The sequence below is a fragment of the Herpailurus yagouaroundi genome, unplaced genomic scaffold (assembly GCF_014898765.1).
Source record: "Herpailurus yagouaroundi ecotype Mexico unplaced genomic scaffold, PumYag 140, whole genome shotgun sequence".
Taxonomy (NCBI): domain Eukaryota; kingdom Metazoa; phylum Chordata; class Mammalia; order Carnivora; family Felidae; genus Herpailurus; species Herpailurus yagouaroundi.
Genome location: NW_024412395.1, coordinates 10,322,235 through 10,341,567, shown reverse-complemented (window position 1 = coordinate 10,341,567; position 19,333 = coordinate 10,322,235). Strand labels below are relative to the sequence as shown.

The 19,333-nt window shown below is 34.6% G+C and overlaps 1 protein-coding gene across 11 annotated transcripts in view; it reads left to right on the top strand.

Moving 5' to 3' along the window:
* Nucleotides 1–18,788, top strand: part of PTPN4 (protein tyrosine phosphatase non-receptor type 4) — a 230,077-nt gene extending 211,289 nt beyond the window's left edge. For 9 of the 11 annotated variants that reach the window (XM_040474831.1, XM_040474829.1, XM_040474834.1 and 6 more), the window contains 3 exons: nt 2,279–2,427; nt 3,742–3,877; nt 5,292–5,396. In XM_040474831.1, coding sequence (XP_040330765.1) covers nt 2,279–2,427; nt 3,742–3,877; nt 5,292–5,381 — 375 coding nt within the window. In that variant the 3' untranslated portion in view covers nt 5,382–5,396. Of the gene's footprint in view, nt 1–2,278; nt 2,428–3,741; nt 3,878–5,291; nt 5,397–10,855 lie in introns of those variants that run through there. The other 2 variants (XM_040474832.1, XM_040474828.1) reach the window with 1 other exon arrangement.
* The last annotated feature ends 545 nt before the right edge of the window (nt 18,789–19,333 follow it).

Genomic DNA, 19,333 nt, shown 5'->3' with positions numbered 1-19,333 from the left:
CACTTTCTCTAGGTAGATATGAATGGTCAGTAAAAAAAGATTCTAGTAAATAATACTTATTACTCATAATACTTTGCCTATTCATTAAAAATTATGCCAGGTTTGTGTTTAGTTTCTTCCTACCAGTAACATCAATAAAGTATTTGGGTATATCTGTGGAAATAGAATAATTAAAAGCTGTCAAATTATTGTCCTTTTTGTAAAAGAGTATAAAGGAGAGCGTTCACAGTCTCCTCCCTCAGTATTAAGAAGGAAAAGGTTGTAGGCAGGATCCTCTGACAGCAGACAGATTATAGCTTTCTAATTGCTAGTTTACTGCCACCTGGGTCACTCTTCTTTGCTTCCAAATCCAGAGCTAGAAATGGAAACTGATTAGTAAATGATGGCTTAGTAACCCACTTGGAAGATGTGTGTGGAGGGTGGCATGTTGCCAGTCTTGTCAGGCTGTTAAAGACCGTACACCCCACTTTCACTGCCTGCAGCTAGAGATTCCCCTGTAGCCACCTTTGGTTTTGACGGGGGCTCGAGAAGAGCAAATAGTACAGTCTACTGCCTTTGTATACCCATGCCTACCTCATCAATGGTTAAGCCTTAGGGAATGAGAGCTTCCTCTCCCCCTCCCTGCCCCATTCTACCTCCCAGAATGTGAATAAAGGAGCCCAGCAAGACAGCTTTACTGACCCAGAGGGAAGGAACTAGAAGTCGTGCTGATGTATAATAAAAGAATCTGGCATTGAATAGGTTATAAGAAGTAAAAAATTAAACTTTCAAAATCTTTTGTAGATTCCATCAGAATGAATTTAGGGCTTAGGGACATACACTGTATAGCTCATGTTCTAATGTAACAAGGTAAGTCCGTAAGATATTTCTTCATTTTCCCAAATGGATATGAAAGGCTGTATATGGCTTCAGCATAGTCTCTTTATGCTCCACCTATAGATTATCCATGGCAGTTTATAATATTAAAGTGTCTTTTCTTCGCAAACCCTGAGTACCTCAGAACTATGCTAAGACACAAATTAGTTTTTAAAGTTTGGGACAAATATAATTGGGAAAATACATTTGTTACCATACCAAATACATACATACATGGATAAATAGACACTACCTCAAAACATAATAAAAGATAATTTTACATTAACCATTTTTGTAATTATTGGTACATTAAGTTAATTAAATTCTTATGTTAATAATAATCAAGGAGCACCTGGGTGGCTCAGTCGGTTAAGCGTCTGACTCTTGATCTCGGGCTCAGGTCTTGATCTCAGGGTCATGAGTTCAAGCCCTGTTTTGGGCTCCACGCTAGGTGTGAAGCCTACTTTAAAAAAATAAATAAATAAATAAATAGTAATAATAATAATCAAAGGTTGTCTACTGTAGATAACCATCTCATTTCATAGGATACTAAAAAATTACTTATCAGGTTATTCTGAGGTCTCTTTGGGAATTCTTTCATTAGTTCCTTTCTTAATCACCTTGTACTTTAATGGTCTTTTCTGGAAGCTCCCTTTAATGTAAATGACTGTAGCCAGATTTAATAGTGTCGAATGACCATACCTACCAATTTTTGAGAATATGATTCCAAACAGCTGATGGGGTAATTTATAGGTCTTCTCATAGAATCCTTTCAAAATAAGACTATCCCTTTGGGTTGGAGGTGTTATTTTTCAGTTTAAGACAATAAGGCTCTGATATATTAAGTGCTTACCGGCAGAGTCAAGATTAGAAATGAGATGCATAAATCCAATACCTTTCTCCATTTTACTGATTCTTGGCTCCTAAAAAAGAATTAAGCCCTGATTTGACTTTGTGTTCTTATGATCTCCAGTTTTTAATCCACATTTATTTTGAGATTTTGTTTTCCTAATTTCCATTATTTCACTTGGGTTTTTCAGAATTAGCCCAATTTTGCTTATAAAAGTTTTTTTACCTTACCATTTTGTTCACCTAACACTTTTTAGTTTTCTTCACACCTTTCTTTGTATCTTAACTTGGTTTGCTTATTTATTGGATTGTCATCTGAAAAATACAAATAGACAAATTGAGTTATCAGAAGAGTAGTGATCCAGGTAGACAATACTCAATGGATACAACTGTTTCTGTGAAACAGTTTCTTTCTTTTTCATTAAAATTTGGGGTTTTATTGAATTTCTGCATTACTTTTTGTGTGTAGTGGGAATACTTTGCTCGCTTTTCTTCTAAAATTAAAATGACATAAATGTTTATACCTTAAAGATAATTCCTTAGTCAAAGTGCATAATTTTTCATTCACACTTAGAAAAATGAGAGTCGTCAACTCACTCAGATCCAATACATAGCCTGGCCTGACCATGGAGTCCCTGATGATTCCAGTGACTTTCTGGATTTTGTTTGTCATGTACGAAATAAGAGGGCTGGCAAGGAAGAACCTATTGTTGTTCACTGCAGGTATTCTATTTTCTGTCTTTTATGATTGAATAGCTGACCAGATAGGTCACTTCTAAAAGGAAATGCATATTTTATTTTGTCCTTAAGTTGTGATCATCACTATTTTAATTAGAGGGAACCTAAAGCTATGAAATGAAGCTGGAAGGCAGCAGGTATGTCCCAACACATGATTGTCTGAAACATTATCATAAGAAGTAAAAAGAATACTTTACTGATTAATTCTTAGAAGGTTGTCTTTTTCATAGTTTACCTCTCAGACATTGGGTGTCTTATAATGGCTGGCATCTTAGACTTGATGAAATACAATATTGTAGGCATTCAGTTGCAGCCTAAGGTTTAGATTTTCTCTCCTCCCAGCAAGGTACTCCCTCCCGTTCTGTGACCCCTCCCAGGATATTTGTTAAGTACCCTCCCCTCTTGGAGTGGCTGTACCCAGTATCATCAGAGGCTATGCCACTTCTGTGAGCTCTAGGTGAACAATGGTAGGCTACCCTTTCTTGCTTTCATATTCAGGCCCCATTCTGCCTTCCAGAGGGCCAGGTACAATCACTCTAGCCTTCACTGCCACCAACCCAGAGTAGGAAACTGAAATTATCTTCTCCTTATCCTAGCCATTTCTGTCGTTAAGTGATTCATTCAGAAGCTGTATTGAATCTTCTGAATAGATAAATGAAGGTATCTCTTCATCCTTAAACTTTCCGGCACTTTTTTAAGAGCAGACTTTCAAATAAATTATCAAAACAGATTTTAGACCAGATATCTGAGAGGAAAAATGTCAGGAACGATGAACACGTTTGGCCATTTCATATCCTAAGCCCCCAAAAGCTGCTATAGCTATGTTCACAGAGAATACGTCAAAAAGTTGTTCTTGACTATCCCAATTCTCAAGTTTAATCAAAATTAAATTTGATTTTTAAAACTGACTTGAATATGTAAAATACTATTGTCTTTTGTACATTTGTTAATGATTATTGTAACTTTGTTATTTTGCATTTTAAAGTGAGGTTGCTCCAGTACGCTTCTATACTTGTTCAGATTTTTAAATCTGAAATGTGACTCTTTTAAAGTAGCATTTTTACACTAACAATGGGGAAGGTGTGGATACAAACCATTTAATCTGCATTACGTGTGAAATGTTTTTCAATTTTCAAAGTATTTTTTAGTTGGGTTCTACTTTTGTAATATAAAACTTAATTAAAATCAAATTATTATTCCATTGTATTATGTTTCATTCAGTACTTTAATTTACTGCACAAAAGCCACAAGAAGTGTAACAGGATAGTATCAATGAGACCTTGCCCCTTACTTTTTTAGTGCTGGAATTGGAAGAACTGGGGTTCTTATTACTATGGAAACAGCCATGTGTCTCATTGAATGCAATCAACCAGTTTATCCACTAGACATTGTAAGAACAATGAGAGATCAACGAGCCATGATGATCCAAACACCTGTAAGTACTGCACTTTATGTACTTGTGTGTATTCTCAACATGATGATTTTTGTTACCATTATATATGCCAAACCATATTTTTATATTTTAATTCCTTACCAGGAGCCAGTAACCTGTAGCATAGGGGTTGGTGAATATTGCCTGTGAGCCAAATCTGGCCCACCCCTTGTTTTTGTAAATAAAGTTTTATTGGCACACAGCCATTCCCACTTCTTTACATATTGTCTATGACTGTTTTTATACTAAAGTATCAAAGTTGAGAGGTTGCAACAGGTACCATATGATTGGCAAAACCTAAAACATTTACTAACTGATCTTTTACAGAAAATGTTTCTTAGTACCACCCTATCATGTTAATCCTTGAATGCTTAAACAGGTGCAGAGGAACTCTCCCTCTATTAAGTGTCAGTCAAGTGGGATGCCAAGAACTGGAGAGTCTTGATAGACCTGTTTTCCATGAAACAGCTGTGGTGAAATCACATTCTTTTTAACATAAGAACTTGAATCACAACAACAACAACAACAACAAAAGTCATGGAAATTAAGCTACTCACTTATTGTATTCTACACAGACTCTGAATTATATTCCAAGAATAAAAAGAAGAATTTTAGAGTTAATGTTAAGATTATTTTTTGTATTAAGCCATGGTGAAATATTAGCATTGTTGGTGGCATTAAAGTTATTGAAGTGAATCGACCTGTGTGATCTAATAAATGCCTGTCATTTTTTTTAGCTTTTAATTATAGAAAATTTCAAATGTACGCAAGAGTACATAATCAAACATAATCAAACGCAAGAGTAGATAATCAAACGCTATGTTGAGTACTCAAACCCAACAGCATTTGCCATATTGTTTCATCTGTAGTGCCACCTACTCTCCCATATTTGAAGCAAATCCTAGACGTCAGATCATTTTGTCTATAAATATTTTAGTGTGTATCTGTAAAAGGTACAGAGTGGTTTTTCTTCTAAACAAAATCACAATACCATCATCACATGTAAGTATAATAAACAGTAATTTCTTAATGTTATCAAATAGCCTATATTCAGATTTTCACTTGTCCCATATAAATCATGTCTTTTTTATAGAACAGCTTTATTGAAATATAATGCACATACCACAAAATTTACCTATTTATTAATTTTTAGCTTATTTTTGAGAGAGAGAGCAGTGGGGAAGGGGCAGAGAGAGAGAGGAGGACAGATGATCTGAAGCCAACTCTGTGCTGACAGCAGAGAGCCCAATACAGGGCTTGAACTCAAAAACCGTGAGATCATGACCTGAGCCGAAGTCGGACACTTGACCAACTGAGCCACCCAGGCGCCCACAAAATTCACCCTTTTAAAGTATATAGTTCATTAGTTTTTAGTATATCACAGAGTTTTGCAACCATCACAACTATCTAATTTTAGAATATGTCATCACCTGAAGAAGAAACCCCATACCCATTTCCCTCATACAGTCTCCAACCTCCCCCCAGCCCAGCTTCAGGTAACCACTAATCTACTTTCTGTCTCTGTAACTTTACCTTTTCTGGACCTTTCATATGCATGAAATCATACAACTTGGTCTTTATAATTGACTTCTTTTAATTAGCATAATATTTACAGGTTTATCCATTCTATAGAGTGTATCATATTTCATTTCTTTCTCTTTTTTTGTTTGCCTGAATAGTATTCCATTGTTTATCTATTCATCTGTTCATGGGCATTTAGATCATTTCTGCTTCTTGGTTATTATGAATAATGGTACCATAAACATTTGCGTATGTTTTTGTGTGAATATGTTTTCATTTCTCTTGGGTATATACCCAGAGGGGGAATTGCTGGGTCATATGGTAACTCTGTTTAACCTTTTGAGTAACTGCCAGACTGTTTCCAATGTGGCTATACCATTTTGCCATTCTTCTGTCAGTGTATGAGGGCTCTGTTTTCTCCATATCATCGTCAACACTTGTTATTATCTGTCTTTTTAAGGTGGTCTCTGCACCAATGTGGGGCTCGAATTTGTGACCCCGAGATCAAGAGTCCCATACTCCACTGACTGAGCCAACCAGGCACCCCTCTCTTTTTTCTATTTTAGCCTACTGAACATAAAGTGGTATCTTGTTGTGGTTTTGATTTGTGTTTCCCTAATAACTAGTGCTTTCAAGCATTTTTTCATGTGTTTATTTGTATATCTTCTTTTGAAAACTGTCTATTCAAACCTTTTGCCCTTTTATTTTTTTTAAAGATTTTATTTTTAAATAATCTCTGCCCCCAACAAAGGGCTTGAATTCACAGCCTTAGATCAAGAGTCACACGTTTCACCAACTGAGCCAGCCAGATGCCCCTTCCCCTTTTTTCAGTTTGTTCTTTTGGTCATTTTATTGTTGAGTTGTAAGAGTCCTTTATATTTTCTGAATACAAGTGCCTTGTACGTCTATGGTTTGCAAATGTTTTCTTCCATGCCGTTCTTTTACTTTTTTGATTATGTCATTTGTAGCACAGAAGTTTTTAATTTTGATGAAGTCTAGTTTATATGTTTTTTAAATCACATATGCTTTTGGTGTCATATCTAAGAAATCATTGCCGAAACTCAAGGCTGCAAAGGTTTATTCTTCTGCTTTCTTCCGAGAGTTTTATAGTCTAGCTCTCACATGTGTGTCTGATTTATTTTGAGTTAGCTTTTACATATAGTTTGAGGTATGGTTCCAGTTTCATTCTTCTGCATGTGGTTTTCCAGTTGTCTCCACTCCATTATGGAAAAGACTGTTCTTTCTTTTAAAAATTTTTTTTTAACATTTATTTATTTTTTGAGAGACAGAGAGAGACAGAGCATGAGCAGGGGAGGGGCAGAGAGAGAGAGAGAGAGAGAGGGAGAGAGGGAGACACAGAATCCGAAGCAGGCTCCAGGCTCTGGGCTGTCAGCACGGAGCCTGATGCAGGGCTTGAACCCATGAACCGTGAGATCATGACCTGAGCCGAAATCAGTTGCTTAACTGACTGAGCCACCCAGGCACCCCAAGATTGTTGTTAATTGTCTCTATGTTCCTTGTCAAAAACTAGTTGACCACAAATGTAAGGGCTTATTTTTGGACTTTCAACTCTGTTCCATTGATTTATATGCCTATCCTTATACTACTTACATAGTGTCTTGATTACTTATAGTTTTATAATAAAATTCGAAGTCAGGAAATGTGACTCTCCCAACTCTGTTCCTTTTTCAAGACTGTTTTAGCTATTCAGAGTCCCTTGCTTTTCCATATTAATTTTATATGGATTCATTATATGTTCTCTGCAAAAAAAAGCAAGATATGGATTGCATTAAATCTACATATCATTTTAGGGGAGTGTTGCCATCCCAATGATATTCCATCTTCCAAACCATGAACACAAAATATCTTTCCATCTATTTATGTCTTCTTTAATTTCTTTCATATGTTGTAGTTTTCAGTAGACAAGTCTTCTTTTGTCAAATTTATTAAGCTTTTTAGTCTTTTTGGTGCTATTTTAAGGGAAATTGTTTTCTTAATTTCAGTTTGGGAGTATACATTGCTTGGGTATAGACATAAAATTGATTTTGTATGTTGATCTTGTATCCTGCAACCTTGCTGAAATAATTCATTGACTCTAATAATTTTTTACCTATGAAAGTGGATTCCTTAGGATTTTCTATATACAAGATATTATCTGTAAATAGAGGTAGTTTACTTCTTCCTTTCCACTTTAGATGCCTTTCCTTTCTTTTTTTTTAAGTTTATTTGTTTGTTTAGAGAGAGAGAGAGAGAGAGAGAGAGAGAGAGCTTGAGCAGGGAAGGGGCAGAGAGAGAGAGGATCCAAAGCAAGCTCTATGCTGCCAGTGCAGAGCCCCGTGTGGGGCTCAAACTCACAAACCATGAGATCATGACCTGAACTGAAATCAAGAATTGGAGGCTTAGCCAACTGAGCCACCCAGGCACTCCCGTCCCCCCTTTTTTCTCCCAAGTGTCCCAAGCTAAAACTTCCAGTACAATGTTAAAGTGGTAAAACCAGACACTCTTGTCTTGTTCCTGGTCTTAGGGAGATAGCTTTCAGTTTTTTACCCACTAAGTATGTAACAAGCTGCCTTTTGTCAGGTTGAGGAAGTTCCCTCTGTTGCTAGTTTGTTGAGTAATTTCATCATGAAAAGATGTTCAGTTCTGTCAAATGCTTTTTGTGTATGTATGTCTCTTCAAATGATTGTCTGGTTTTTGTCTTTTATTAATGTTGTATAGTATATTGACTGACTCTCAGATGTTAAACTAACCTGCATTCCTGGGGTAAATTCTACTTGGACATGGTGTGTAATTTTTTTTATATGATGCTTGATTTGATTGGCTAATACTTTCTTGAGATTCTTGTATCTATATTCACACATAATGGATTTTTAATTGTAGCAAAACACACCACATAAAATTTATCATCTTAACCATTTTGAATTATGCAGTTCAGTAGTATTAAGTGTATTCACACTGTTGGGTAACCTGTCTCTAGCACTTTTTCATCTTGCAAAACTAAAACACTATACACATGAAACAACAACTCTCCATATCCCTCTCCTCCCATCCCCTGGCAACCAGCATTCTACTTTGTTTCTAGGAATTTGACTGCTCTAGATGCCTTATATAAGTAGCTTCATACAGGTTTTGTTTTTCTGTGACTGGATTCTCTCAGCATTATATTCTCAAGGTTCATCCACTTTGTAGCATGTGTAAGAATTTCCTTTCTTTTAAGGCTGAAGAATTCTTGATTGTGTATAGGCCACATTTTGTTTATCCTTTTATCTGCCGGTGGACATTTGGGTTGTTTCCATCTTTTGGTTATTGCAAATAATGCTTCTGTGAACATGGATGTATGAATGTCTCTTTGAGGTCTTACTTCCAATTATTTTGTATGTATATATACCCAGAAATCAAATTATTGGATTGTATCATACACAGTGAGTTTTTGCTTTTACAGTTTGTATAAAATCAGAATTCAGATACAGTCCACAAATTTTGATTGGTTTATGTCTCCTAAATCTCTTTTAATGTGTTGCTTCTTTCTACGTTTCTTTTCTTTTTTCCTGCAGTTTATTTGATGAAATAACCGAGTGTTATCTGTGTTTCCTAAAAGTGGTAAATGGATCTATAGACTTGAACAAATTAGGTGGTATTTTGTTCTTTCAAGAGGCACTTAAACGTTGTCTTTCTTTTTGTGATGTTAGTGGCCTTGGGTGATCTGTGTCTGCATCATTAACTGGTGGGGTTTGAAGAATGATAATAGTCTATTATTCCTTCTTTGTTTATTAGCTGGAATACTTCTTTAAAGAGAAAGTTCTCTTCTGCTATTTGGTTAACCAGTGGTATAGGCTGTGCTTTCATATATCAGTTTTCAGTATAATGAGTTGGTTCGCTTGCCTCTCCCACTGGTGACCTCATACTTTTGTTTGCTTTGATATTATTCTGATATCGTGGATTTAAACATATGTGATATATTTCAACTCGTTGTAGTTATTTTTTTTTTAATGATGCCTACACTGTCCCATTTTTGGCCAGTAGGAACCTGTTCAGCTCAGCTCCTAAGCTGTTTTGTCAAGACCCTAGTACGGATAGTTTCTTTGCTACCAATAAAAATGTCCAGGCATGTGCATTTCCTGCCCTGGTTTTAGAATCATAATTTCTCCAGAAAAGTACTGTTTTTTTTTTGTTTTTGTCTTTAGAAATTATTTTAGGGATCACCTTCTGAGCACTAAGTATTTTAAGCTGCTGGGTTAGTGTTAGTATTTGTCTCTAGAAATCTTCCATTGCCACAGTGAAGAAAACAAACGCATAAGGAGCTACTACTGATGCTTCCAATACAAATTCAGGACCTCAGTGTTTTTACTTGATGTGTTCTACGTTACATCTTTATTTCCATTCTTCTTTAACAAGAATAATGGTTCTCTACAATATCAGCAATGAAAGATTTAGACTATCACAAATACTCCCTTGTTTTATTCCACATGACATAACATCTCAAAATAACAAAACTAACACTACTACCACCAACAGAATCGTTACTGAAAAGAATTTTTTTTTCTATTTTTTGGATATATCTATGAGATACTCAAATTACTGTTTAAAAGTCCCTTGAAATAACTCCTCTCTATGTGGTTATGCCATCAACTACATACACACATTGATTGTTTCATATTATTTTCAACTTACAGAGATTTTGTTAAATTAACATTCTAATTATGGGGTATATTTATGTGGTTCCAAAGTAAAATCTATAGAAGGAGGAGGTATATCCAGTGAAATCTAATCTCTACCCCTCTCCTGCACTCTATCCCCTCTATCTCTTCATAGGAGACTATGTTTTTAATGATTTGTCCTTCCCTTTTGTATAACATATATATTGAGATGGACATTTGTAGTCACCCTCTTTCTGTTATAAAGAGAATACATTGTGTGCACTTTACTCTGCCATGCTGTTTTAACTTAACAAGGTACTCTGGAATCATTTTATAGTGATCGGTAGACTTGCATTCCTTCCCCTTCAGCCCTTCACCACGTAGTATTCCCCTGTGAGGATGTGCCACCCAGTTCCTTCCTGGTAGCCATTAGGATTGTTCCTACTCTGTGTTATTAAAAATAATCCAGTGGTGAATAGACTTATTTCTGAATATATGTTTTCAATTTCTTTTTCTGGTTTATCTTTCGGATAGATTCCTACAAGTGGGATTAATGGGTGAAAGGTAAATTAATGTAATTTTTTAGATGCTGCCAAATTGTAGTATTTTACATCCCTACTAGCAATGTATGAGTGAGTGTTGCCAACAAAATACGTTGTCAGACCTTTTTATTTTTTTGCCTTTGTGTTGGTGAAAAATGGCATCTCTGTGCGGTTTTACGTTGCATTTCCTTTATAAGCAAGTCAAGTGAAATTGTTGTTGTTGTTGTTGTTGTTGTTGTTTTCTAGTCTTTCTGATCAGTTCTGTCCTTTCTATTTTTCAGAGTCAATACAGATTTGTATGTGAAGCTATTTTGAAAGTTTATGAAGAAGGATTTGTTAAACCCTTAACGACGTCATCAAATAAATAAGAAAGCATAAGTCTGGGATATGTGTTGGAAAACTGCTTTCTGTTCTATTCACTGTGCCATAATTCTGCTTGCAGGAAATGGCAGTTAGACAAAAACAATGAAGAACTAACAAAAACTGAAAACTTCAGCACTGTTGCACTTTATGTTTAAACAATGTCACTCTCTCAAAATCTGTAATTCATGTGTTTGAAGACTATTTCATGCTTTGCTCCGAACAAATAGTGAATAACTGAGTATGTTCAGGGTAATTTATGAAATCTGTGGTGGTGCCATGCAGTCCCCTTCTGGTAGAATTGCCACAAACAAGGCTCAGAATTCTCCTCATCTCTGATATACACCTGTATCTTGAAAGCAAAAAGAAGTATACATCAGGAGTCAGCTCTGGTGTTTCCCAGTGATTCATGTACTTACTATACTGATTACCAGATTTTTATTTTTTAAATTTTAGCAATATCATTCTCAATATTAGCCAATACACTGCCTATGGATGCAGCACATCTTTCCCCGTACTCCCCTGTAGAGACCTGCTGTTCGTGAGAAGAAAGATGGAATTTGCTTTTCCCAGGAAATGCTGCACAGTGTCCATTTACCAGCATCTTATAGAAAGTATAAATATGAATCTACAAGTTTTCTTGAATTTAATAATGTAACATATTTATCATACGGTTGGCTTATTCCAAATCATGTGATTTCACATACTTGATGTAAAGGAATGCATGCGTTGTGTCTTAACCCCTTAAGTGCCTTGAGACGTCTTTGTATGTCTAATGAAAAGGCACTCATTTGACCCCACTAGGAGGTATGTGTGTATATTGTACATTTACATTTTTATGCATTTTGAATCAGTTTGCATTTAAAAAAAAAACAGCTTCTTGTATGAAGAGTTACGCAAAGAAGGGTATGGAAATTTTATTTCTTACTCAATTCCTGTATTTTGCCACAAGAAGCAAAGATAAATTGTGTTCTACTGAGTGAGCGTTCTGCTGCTATGGAATTATTGAAAATCTGCACATTCCTTTCCTGAGGGACAAGGGTTACAGTTGAGCAGCTCAAGTTAAAAGATGCTTTATTATTCAAATTTTCTCTTTATTTTATCCCTAACTTTAGAAATGGCACCTAATATGCATATTAAAGTTAAACATATTGATATTTTCAGCTAAAGTTAGAGCAATTCGTTGTGATTTATTTCTATCACTGTCTAAATTATTATTCTTAAAGCATTTATTTCGGTTCATCTCAAGCTTTGTTCACACCAGTCTGTTGGTTGGGATGCTTCGAACGAGGAATGAAACGTTTTTGACTTATTTCTAAAGGCAATCCCTCAATAACTGCATTGAGGGTTTATTGTCATATTTGTATACAATTAAATTACCCCAGTTTATATATACTTACTAAGTTATAAGCATGTTAATACGGAGAGTTTTGCTTGTCAGCCTGATGGAGGCTCTGGTTCCCTGTAAGGATGTGTATCCTTTCCTCTTCAGGACTTTTTTTTTAAGTCTACAGAGAGATAGAACTTTAAAATTGCCCAGTTTTAATATAAGTGGAAATTTGCTCACCTATTGAAATGTTATATTACACACTTGTTTTATATGGATTGTGGTCAAAATATTCATTTACTAATGGTTTCTGAATGCTTCTGTATAGTCTTGATAAAACTTAGAGTTTGAATGGTAGATATTGTGAAATGCCGTTCAGTATGAGGGGACAAATACACATTTAAAAATCTTCAGTGTAATCAAAGTGATGTTATTTCAGATAATCAGAACCCAAAATAATACATTTTAGGAAATTAAGTCCTAAACATTGATAACCAAGATACCAAATAAATTATTATATTCAAATATTTTAATTTTTTAAGAGAAAAGTAAACATAACCTTTATGTCAAAGAGAAATTCTCCTATCCCTGGATTTCACAGCCAAGACAGTATAAATTAGTAACTAACTAGAGTCTTATTTGAACATTCCATTTTCTACCAACAGATAAATATAATTTAGGCTGCTATATGACATAATGATAAATCAAGAAGTGAACAAGTAAAATCATGTTGAGGGTCTACATAATTAATTGCTGTTTGACAGTTGTTTTTAATCTGAATTAAAATGAAAATCTATTCTGTGTGGACAGAATATGACAACCATAGATTAAAAAGATTAAAAAAATGCAGTTGTATAGATAGGAACAGATAAATGTCATGGTTGGCATGTTCTTTAACTTACAGGTGTGTTTACACTTCTGAGATAAACTCTAATTTTGTTGGCAATGAGCACTGCTGCCTTTTAAAATGATTAATTCCAGTCTTTAAGTGGTAAATATTAGAAGTCTAGAGTTACATTTAAATTTCTCATATATGGATTTTTCATCTGGGAGCTACCCTCTGTCAGTATTTTTATGTACAGAAAAGATCCTTTTTTAAAGGCATATTTATTAGGATCTTAAAACAAATTATCCTTCAGAGCTTCTTAAAATGGATATGCTAATTATGCTTCTGTGTTCACCCAACAAATCAGACTGTATCCGTTACACCTAAGAATTTTTAACCTGTTCATCAATCTAAATAGGGTTCTAGGAATAATCCCAGCTTTAATATGCCAAGTAGGTCTAGATTTTCCATTCATATCCATGTAATACTGTGTAATAAAAATGTCAAATTTCTTGTATCTGAACTGCTCTCCCTTTCCTCCAGTTAACTCCTCTGCTCTCCCACTCCCCCCACCCGCAGAGAAATCAATGCTACTGTTCTTCTCACAAGTGGAAATAGATATTGGTGAATCAAGGGGCTTTGTAAATGATAAATGTTTATGAAAACCTTTCCTCTCTGATTTAAGGTGGTTTTACCATGTTCATTTCAGATTTTGTTGAGCATCAGATTTGTGTCAGCACTGTGTACATAGCATGAGGAATATTTTGGAATAGACTTTACATTCACAAGAAGAGTTGGTGGTATTTGTTAAATGAGTACATCCATTCAAAATAGAGGCAGAGTAAACAGCTTAAGAAATAATTTTCTTCGTGTGGCCTGCTAGCACAAGTGGGGGGAGGGGGGAGGTGTTGCTCATTTTGATTAAGGGTAAAGAGAAAATTTATATATAAAAACTGACTTCAAACTTAAGAAGGTATGATAAGCCATTAAGACAGTTGCTTGAAGGTTTCAAGTACTACTATGTACACTTTTGTGTGTTTATATATATTTGTGTGTTTCATAAAGGCTAATGGTAACAAACAGAGGTAAAGGGTTATTTTAACTATAGAGTTGTTTATAATCTGCTGGCAGGTCTGTTCAGGTCTAATCAGGTATTTGAGTGAAAGTTTTCTGTCTCCACTAGAAATACTCTTAACTTGAGAGCTGAAAGGAACTTGAATGATTTTATCTAATCTCACCTTCTCCATTATTTTAGGCAACATATATGAATAGATCATAAATTCTTGTGAATTTTAGTCTGTTTCAGCTCAAGAATTATACTCAGGCAGTGTTTTCACTTAATAACTATGATCTTAGAAGATGTCACTTAATTTAGAAAATAAGTAGGCTTTAAAAGGTGATCCTAATTAGGACCCTGACTCAGTTTGCTAGTTATGCTTCTCTGATAGAACATAAGCTTTTGTGAAGTGTTTAGGCTGATAACACATGCAGTACAAAAAACATTCTGAAATGTAAACTAGAAGACTAATTTTTTAAAAGCACTTAAGACATAGAACTAGGATTTAGGATATATGTCGAGTTATAATCAAATAATTTATGTTCATAATGTGAACATGTAGTAGAATTAAAGCATTACTTATTTTATAATCTAATCAGGAAGGGAGAAAGAAAGAAGAATTTTTAACAATGTTCTATTTAATACCTGTGTTTTGAATATTTAAGATATTCTGATAGTAAGGTTGCCAAAGTAGTTTTGAATTCATAAAAATTATTTATACCACAATAAGGTGGGATATGTTTACATCTCTTTTATTTTGTAGTTTAGGTGAATTTACACTTAAGTCACTTAGAGTAAATATATTATGGTAAGTAGTTGTGGGAATAAACATCTCTTAATAATATGACATGAAAAAGATGAATTATGTCGCACACAGTTGGCTTTTATGCCACATCAACAAAGTAACCATATTATCATTGCTTACTTCCCACATTTACTTTAGCTGTTCAACCAGTTTCTGCAGTCATTTGTGTGTGTGTGTGTGTGTGTGTGTGTGTGTGTGTGTGTGTGTGTGTCTGTGTCTGTGTGTGTGTGTGGTGTTTCTTCCAAGTAAAATAGCCATGTTGTTAAAACCCACTGGATTTTATCAGATATCAGAATTACTGATCTGTTGGCAGATTTATTGGTGTCTCAGTGTGATCACAACATAAGTTATAGCAACTGTTATAAAATTCTTAGTGAATTGTATAGCTACAAAGGAATACAAGTAATAAAGCATTCTTGAGCGAACTAATAGAGACGTTCAGCAATTTTATAAAGAGCCCATGAAATTAATCCCTAAATTGTATTGCGGGAGTTTATCTTATTTTACAATGTCTGCAACTGTTACCAACAATTGTTTTATTATATACTGACTTCATTTATTCTTAGTAGCAATTCGTACAATAAGCCTCTCAATAGTATCAAAAACCAACAAGTCCTATATCAGCCAGAAATGAGACATTTTATTTTCATAATCTTGGTGAAGTTGTCCTGGGTAAACACCAAATAGTTACTTCTGTTTCCATTTCTAAATTTGCTGCTATTTATTTGTATGTTTTTCTACTGCAATTTACTATTGATTTCTAAAGTTTTATAGTCACTGTTATTTTTATTTTAGCAGTCCAAGCTCAGTGGGCAGCCAGAAGTAGTGTCTACTGGGGTGCAATCCATCAATATTGACTAGATGTGATTCAGTGCATAAAGAAGAAAAGCAATTTTTTTTTTAATTTACGAAGTGAAAGGTATTAGCAATATTGCAAGTTAAAGACTACAATTTTAGGTGGAAGTCCTAATTTTTAACTTCCTGAAACCTTTTAAAATGTCCAGTAAGAGAATGAGAGTGTTTAAAAGCCTTGATGTGCTCATGGAAGTTTCAGTTAAGCACTGTAGAATTTTCCTACTTGTGTAAATGATACAGAAAATATTTTTCTATGGACAAAAGATTGAAACTGTTAACTTCTTTTACTTCATTGTGTAAAAGGAAATGATACTTGTATGTTTTTCATGCTGTAAAAATATGAATGTATCTTTGAAATGTTATTAGAATTATGACTTGATTCTAAGGAAACTCTTTGTTTTCAAAAGTCAGCAAGGGATTGAAAAAAAATGAAAGGAAGAGTATTCCATCCACTTCATTATATAAAATGCAATTTTAGAAGAAAACTGTAATTTTAATTATAAACAAAATCATTACTGAAGCATATTTCAGATATAGCATACATTGTTTTGTATTGTTTTGTTTTAGCTCTAGAATAGAAAATTTCAAGAAAACTTGTGCTTACTATTTTTAAGTGTAAAACAATTGAATTCTAGACTTCTGGAGTGTGGAAGGGTGTTTTTGTGTGAGGGTAAACATTCTGCTGCATGTGTTTACCGTGAAGGAAAGTTCTCAGGCTTTGTCACCGTGGCAGCCACAAATGAGGACATCATTGTGAGTGTGACTTTGGTGACGCCAGAAATCTGTGCATCAGATCCACTATAGTAAATATGTGCAGAGGCCCCTGACAAATAGTTTTGCCTTCTTATGATCAGTATCTTGGACAGGTAAGACCACTGAGCCCAGTTCTGACCTGTAACAGTGGTGTATTAGATGCTTAGGGATTTATTAATTCAGCTGAACAACAAACCCTACCATGTTTTAGGCATGATTTGCTCAATAGTCTTTTTAAAGGGTAGTATTTATTATTCATCACTTGTTACACTTGACTCAATGGGACCTTCATTATTTTGACTCCTGCTTCCGTATATCCAACTTCAGAAAAGTAATTTCATCTTATAGTCTTTGTGAAGTAAATACCCTGAAGCTATAAGGTGATACCTTTCTTCATTAGCTTTTTTTTTTTCTTTTACACTGGTTAAGAGATTAATATCAGGCCCCCTCAACCCTGAGAGTTTCCAAAATGTAACAAATATTACTTGTAACTTTAACCGAAATGCCACCTTGCTAAATGAAATTATCACCATGACATCGTCAAGGAGGATCAGCCCAGTTTACCATCTTAGACACAAATAGGTGCTGACGTTTGATTTCCCCAAATTCACTGTAGTCACAATTGAGCCCATTTTACCTTTTATTTAAAAGAAGCTTTTTTAGTTTTTACTCCTGAGTTATGTTGCAGTTCCTTGCCTTCCCTGGCAAGAACATTTCAATCCAATTCTGGGATTCTCTGGCACCCATCTTTTCCAACCCTTTAGTGAGTTCACAAGATTATTCAGTCTTTCTTATATCCTGTAGAGGAGGTCAAATTTCAATGCTGAAATTGACTTCTTGAATTTTAAATAGTAGCACTTTATTTCATGCTTACTACTGACTTAATTTATACATTTAAAAAATAAAATCTATCCTAGGAGTTTTGTAAATATGGAAAAACTTTAATGGATTAGTATGTAGAACTCATTGGATTGGACCCAAGTTCAGTGCTTTACAATGATCTCCTGGTCATTTGATATTTAAAAGGTAATTTTTGTGGTTTTAGCTTTGCCACTTTTCTGTAATTAATTTAGTACAGTGAAGCCTACCCAGTTGACTATCCATCCGGCTGGACTCTGGGTGCTCTCGGCTAGCTTCAACCAGGTTTGGTTTACAATAATCCTTTCTGCTTTGAATTTTCCTACATGACATGAATACTTGGAAATCCACTTGTTTGGTTTTAAGTGGTAGGTAGGGGTTAAGTCAATACCGCACCACAAGTAAGTTGAAGAGGCAAAGTCCTGATACTTTATATACGTGTCAAGGGACAGGATTTAAGACACTAAAAACAGTTTACATTAAGCTGTTTTCATTTTATCTCATTAGAGTATGTGTGCTTGGAAAAAAAACAAAAAACTGTCCAACCCAGTGTTCTTAAAGCACCAGGACATTGCAGTTACAATCCATATTGTTATCTTTTCAAGTAAGAAAAGCTAGTCTTTATTTTCTACAGTGTAGGCTTAATTTTAGGACAATTTACTATATACTCATCAGTGATATTTTTAAGTATTAGTTTTACAAAGATTTATTTCTATGTAGAGGGTGTATTAATTTGGGATTTTTTTTCTTGTAACAGGTGCTATATGTAAATATGAAGGGCGAAAAGTCACTTAGTTAAAAATCTAGTTTATTTCGTTATTAAAATATGATTTTGCATTTCTGCTGTCATTTCACGTTTGATTGTACTGAACTAGTAGCAAAATGGAATTAGCCCCTTAATTTTTAAAATTAACTCTTTCCCCATTTCACAAAAATAGCTCTTTCCATATGGTTTGTTTCCACAATAAGAGGCAAAGAAGCTTAGGGTTCGTTTAAAATGTATAAGCTTGAATTTGGTCAACACGGGATAATTTGAAATCAGCGCTCTGCATTTGTCACTGCAGCTTACTGTATGCTTGAAAAGCCTGTGTATTTGTTTTAATTTCAGTGAAAAACTAGAATTCCTGAAGTTTATTCATGTAAAAAAAAAATCTATGAATACTAACAGCAGACAGGATTAAAATGCTGATTCACATTAAAACTGTTTTAGTCCTAAGAGCAACTTCTGTTACGTGCAATGCTATTACACATATTTTGTTGGCCATATTTCATTTTGATTGAGAAATAGTTGTTCAGGTACAGACGTGAAAAAACTCTAGCTGTGACTTTTAATTGTTCAATTGCAAAATAAAGATGTGCTTTAGTAATTTAAAGTATAGGAGTTTTGAAGATTATTTTTTGTTGTTGGGCTTTTCTGCCAGTGGTTGTATTCATTAATGGGAGATCCCAAGGGACTGGGAGAATGCTAAGTGCAAACTTTATTTCTAGAATTTCTGTTTCACGAGTGGCTGTGTTTGGGGAGGGGTGAGGAGATTAAGTAAGGAACTAAAAGGGATTTAGAGGATTAAAGAATAAGGAAATGTTCTTCCTTCACTTCAGCCACTGCTTGACTCCTCTCTCCTCCCAGCATCAGCCCCTCTTCTGGTATTCCTGACCTAAGATCTTGTCAATCAAAATAAGGGACCTTTCTGTACCTACATTCAGCGCGCCTTGTATCTTCCCCAAATGCAGTTGAAGTATGCCATCTTTCATCTGAAAGAAAATAATTTCTTAAAAAATTAATATTTAAGTAATTTCGTATCTAAAAAATGAAGGCAAAGATAAAGATTTATGATTGTGCCATGATTATTATTACGTACATAATAATAGAAATTCAAACAGTATAAGGAAGATTCTCAAGGAGGTGTAAAAGCCTCTG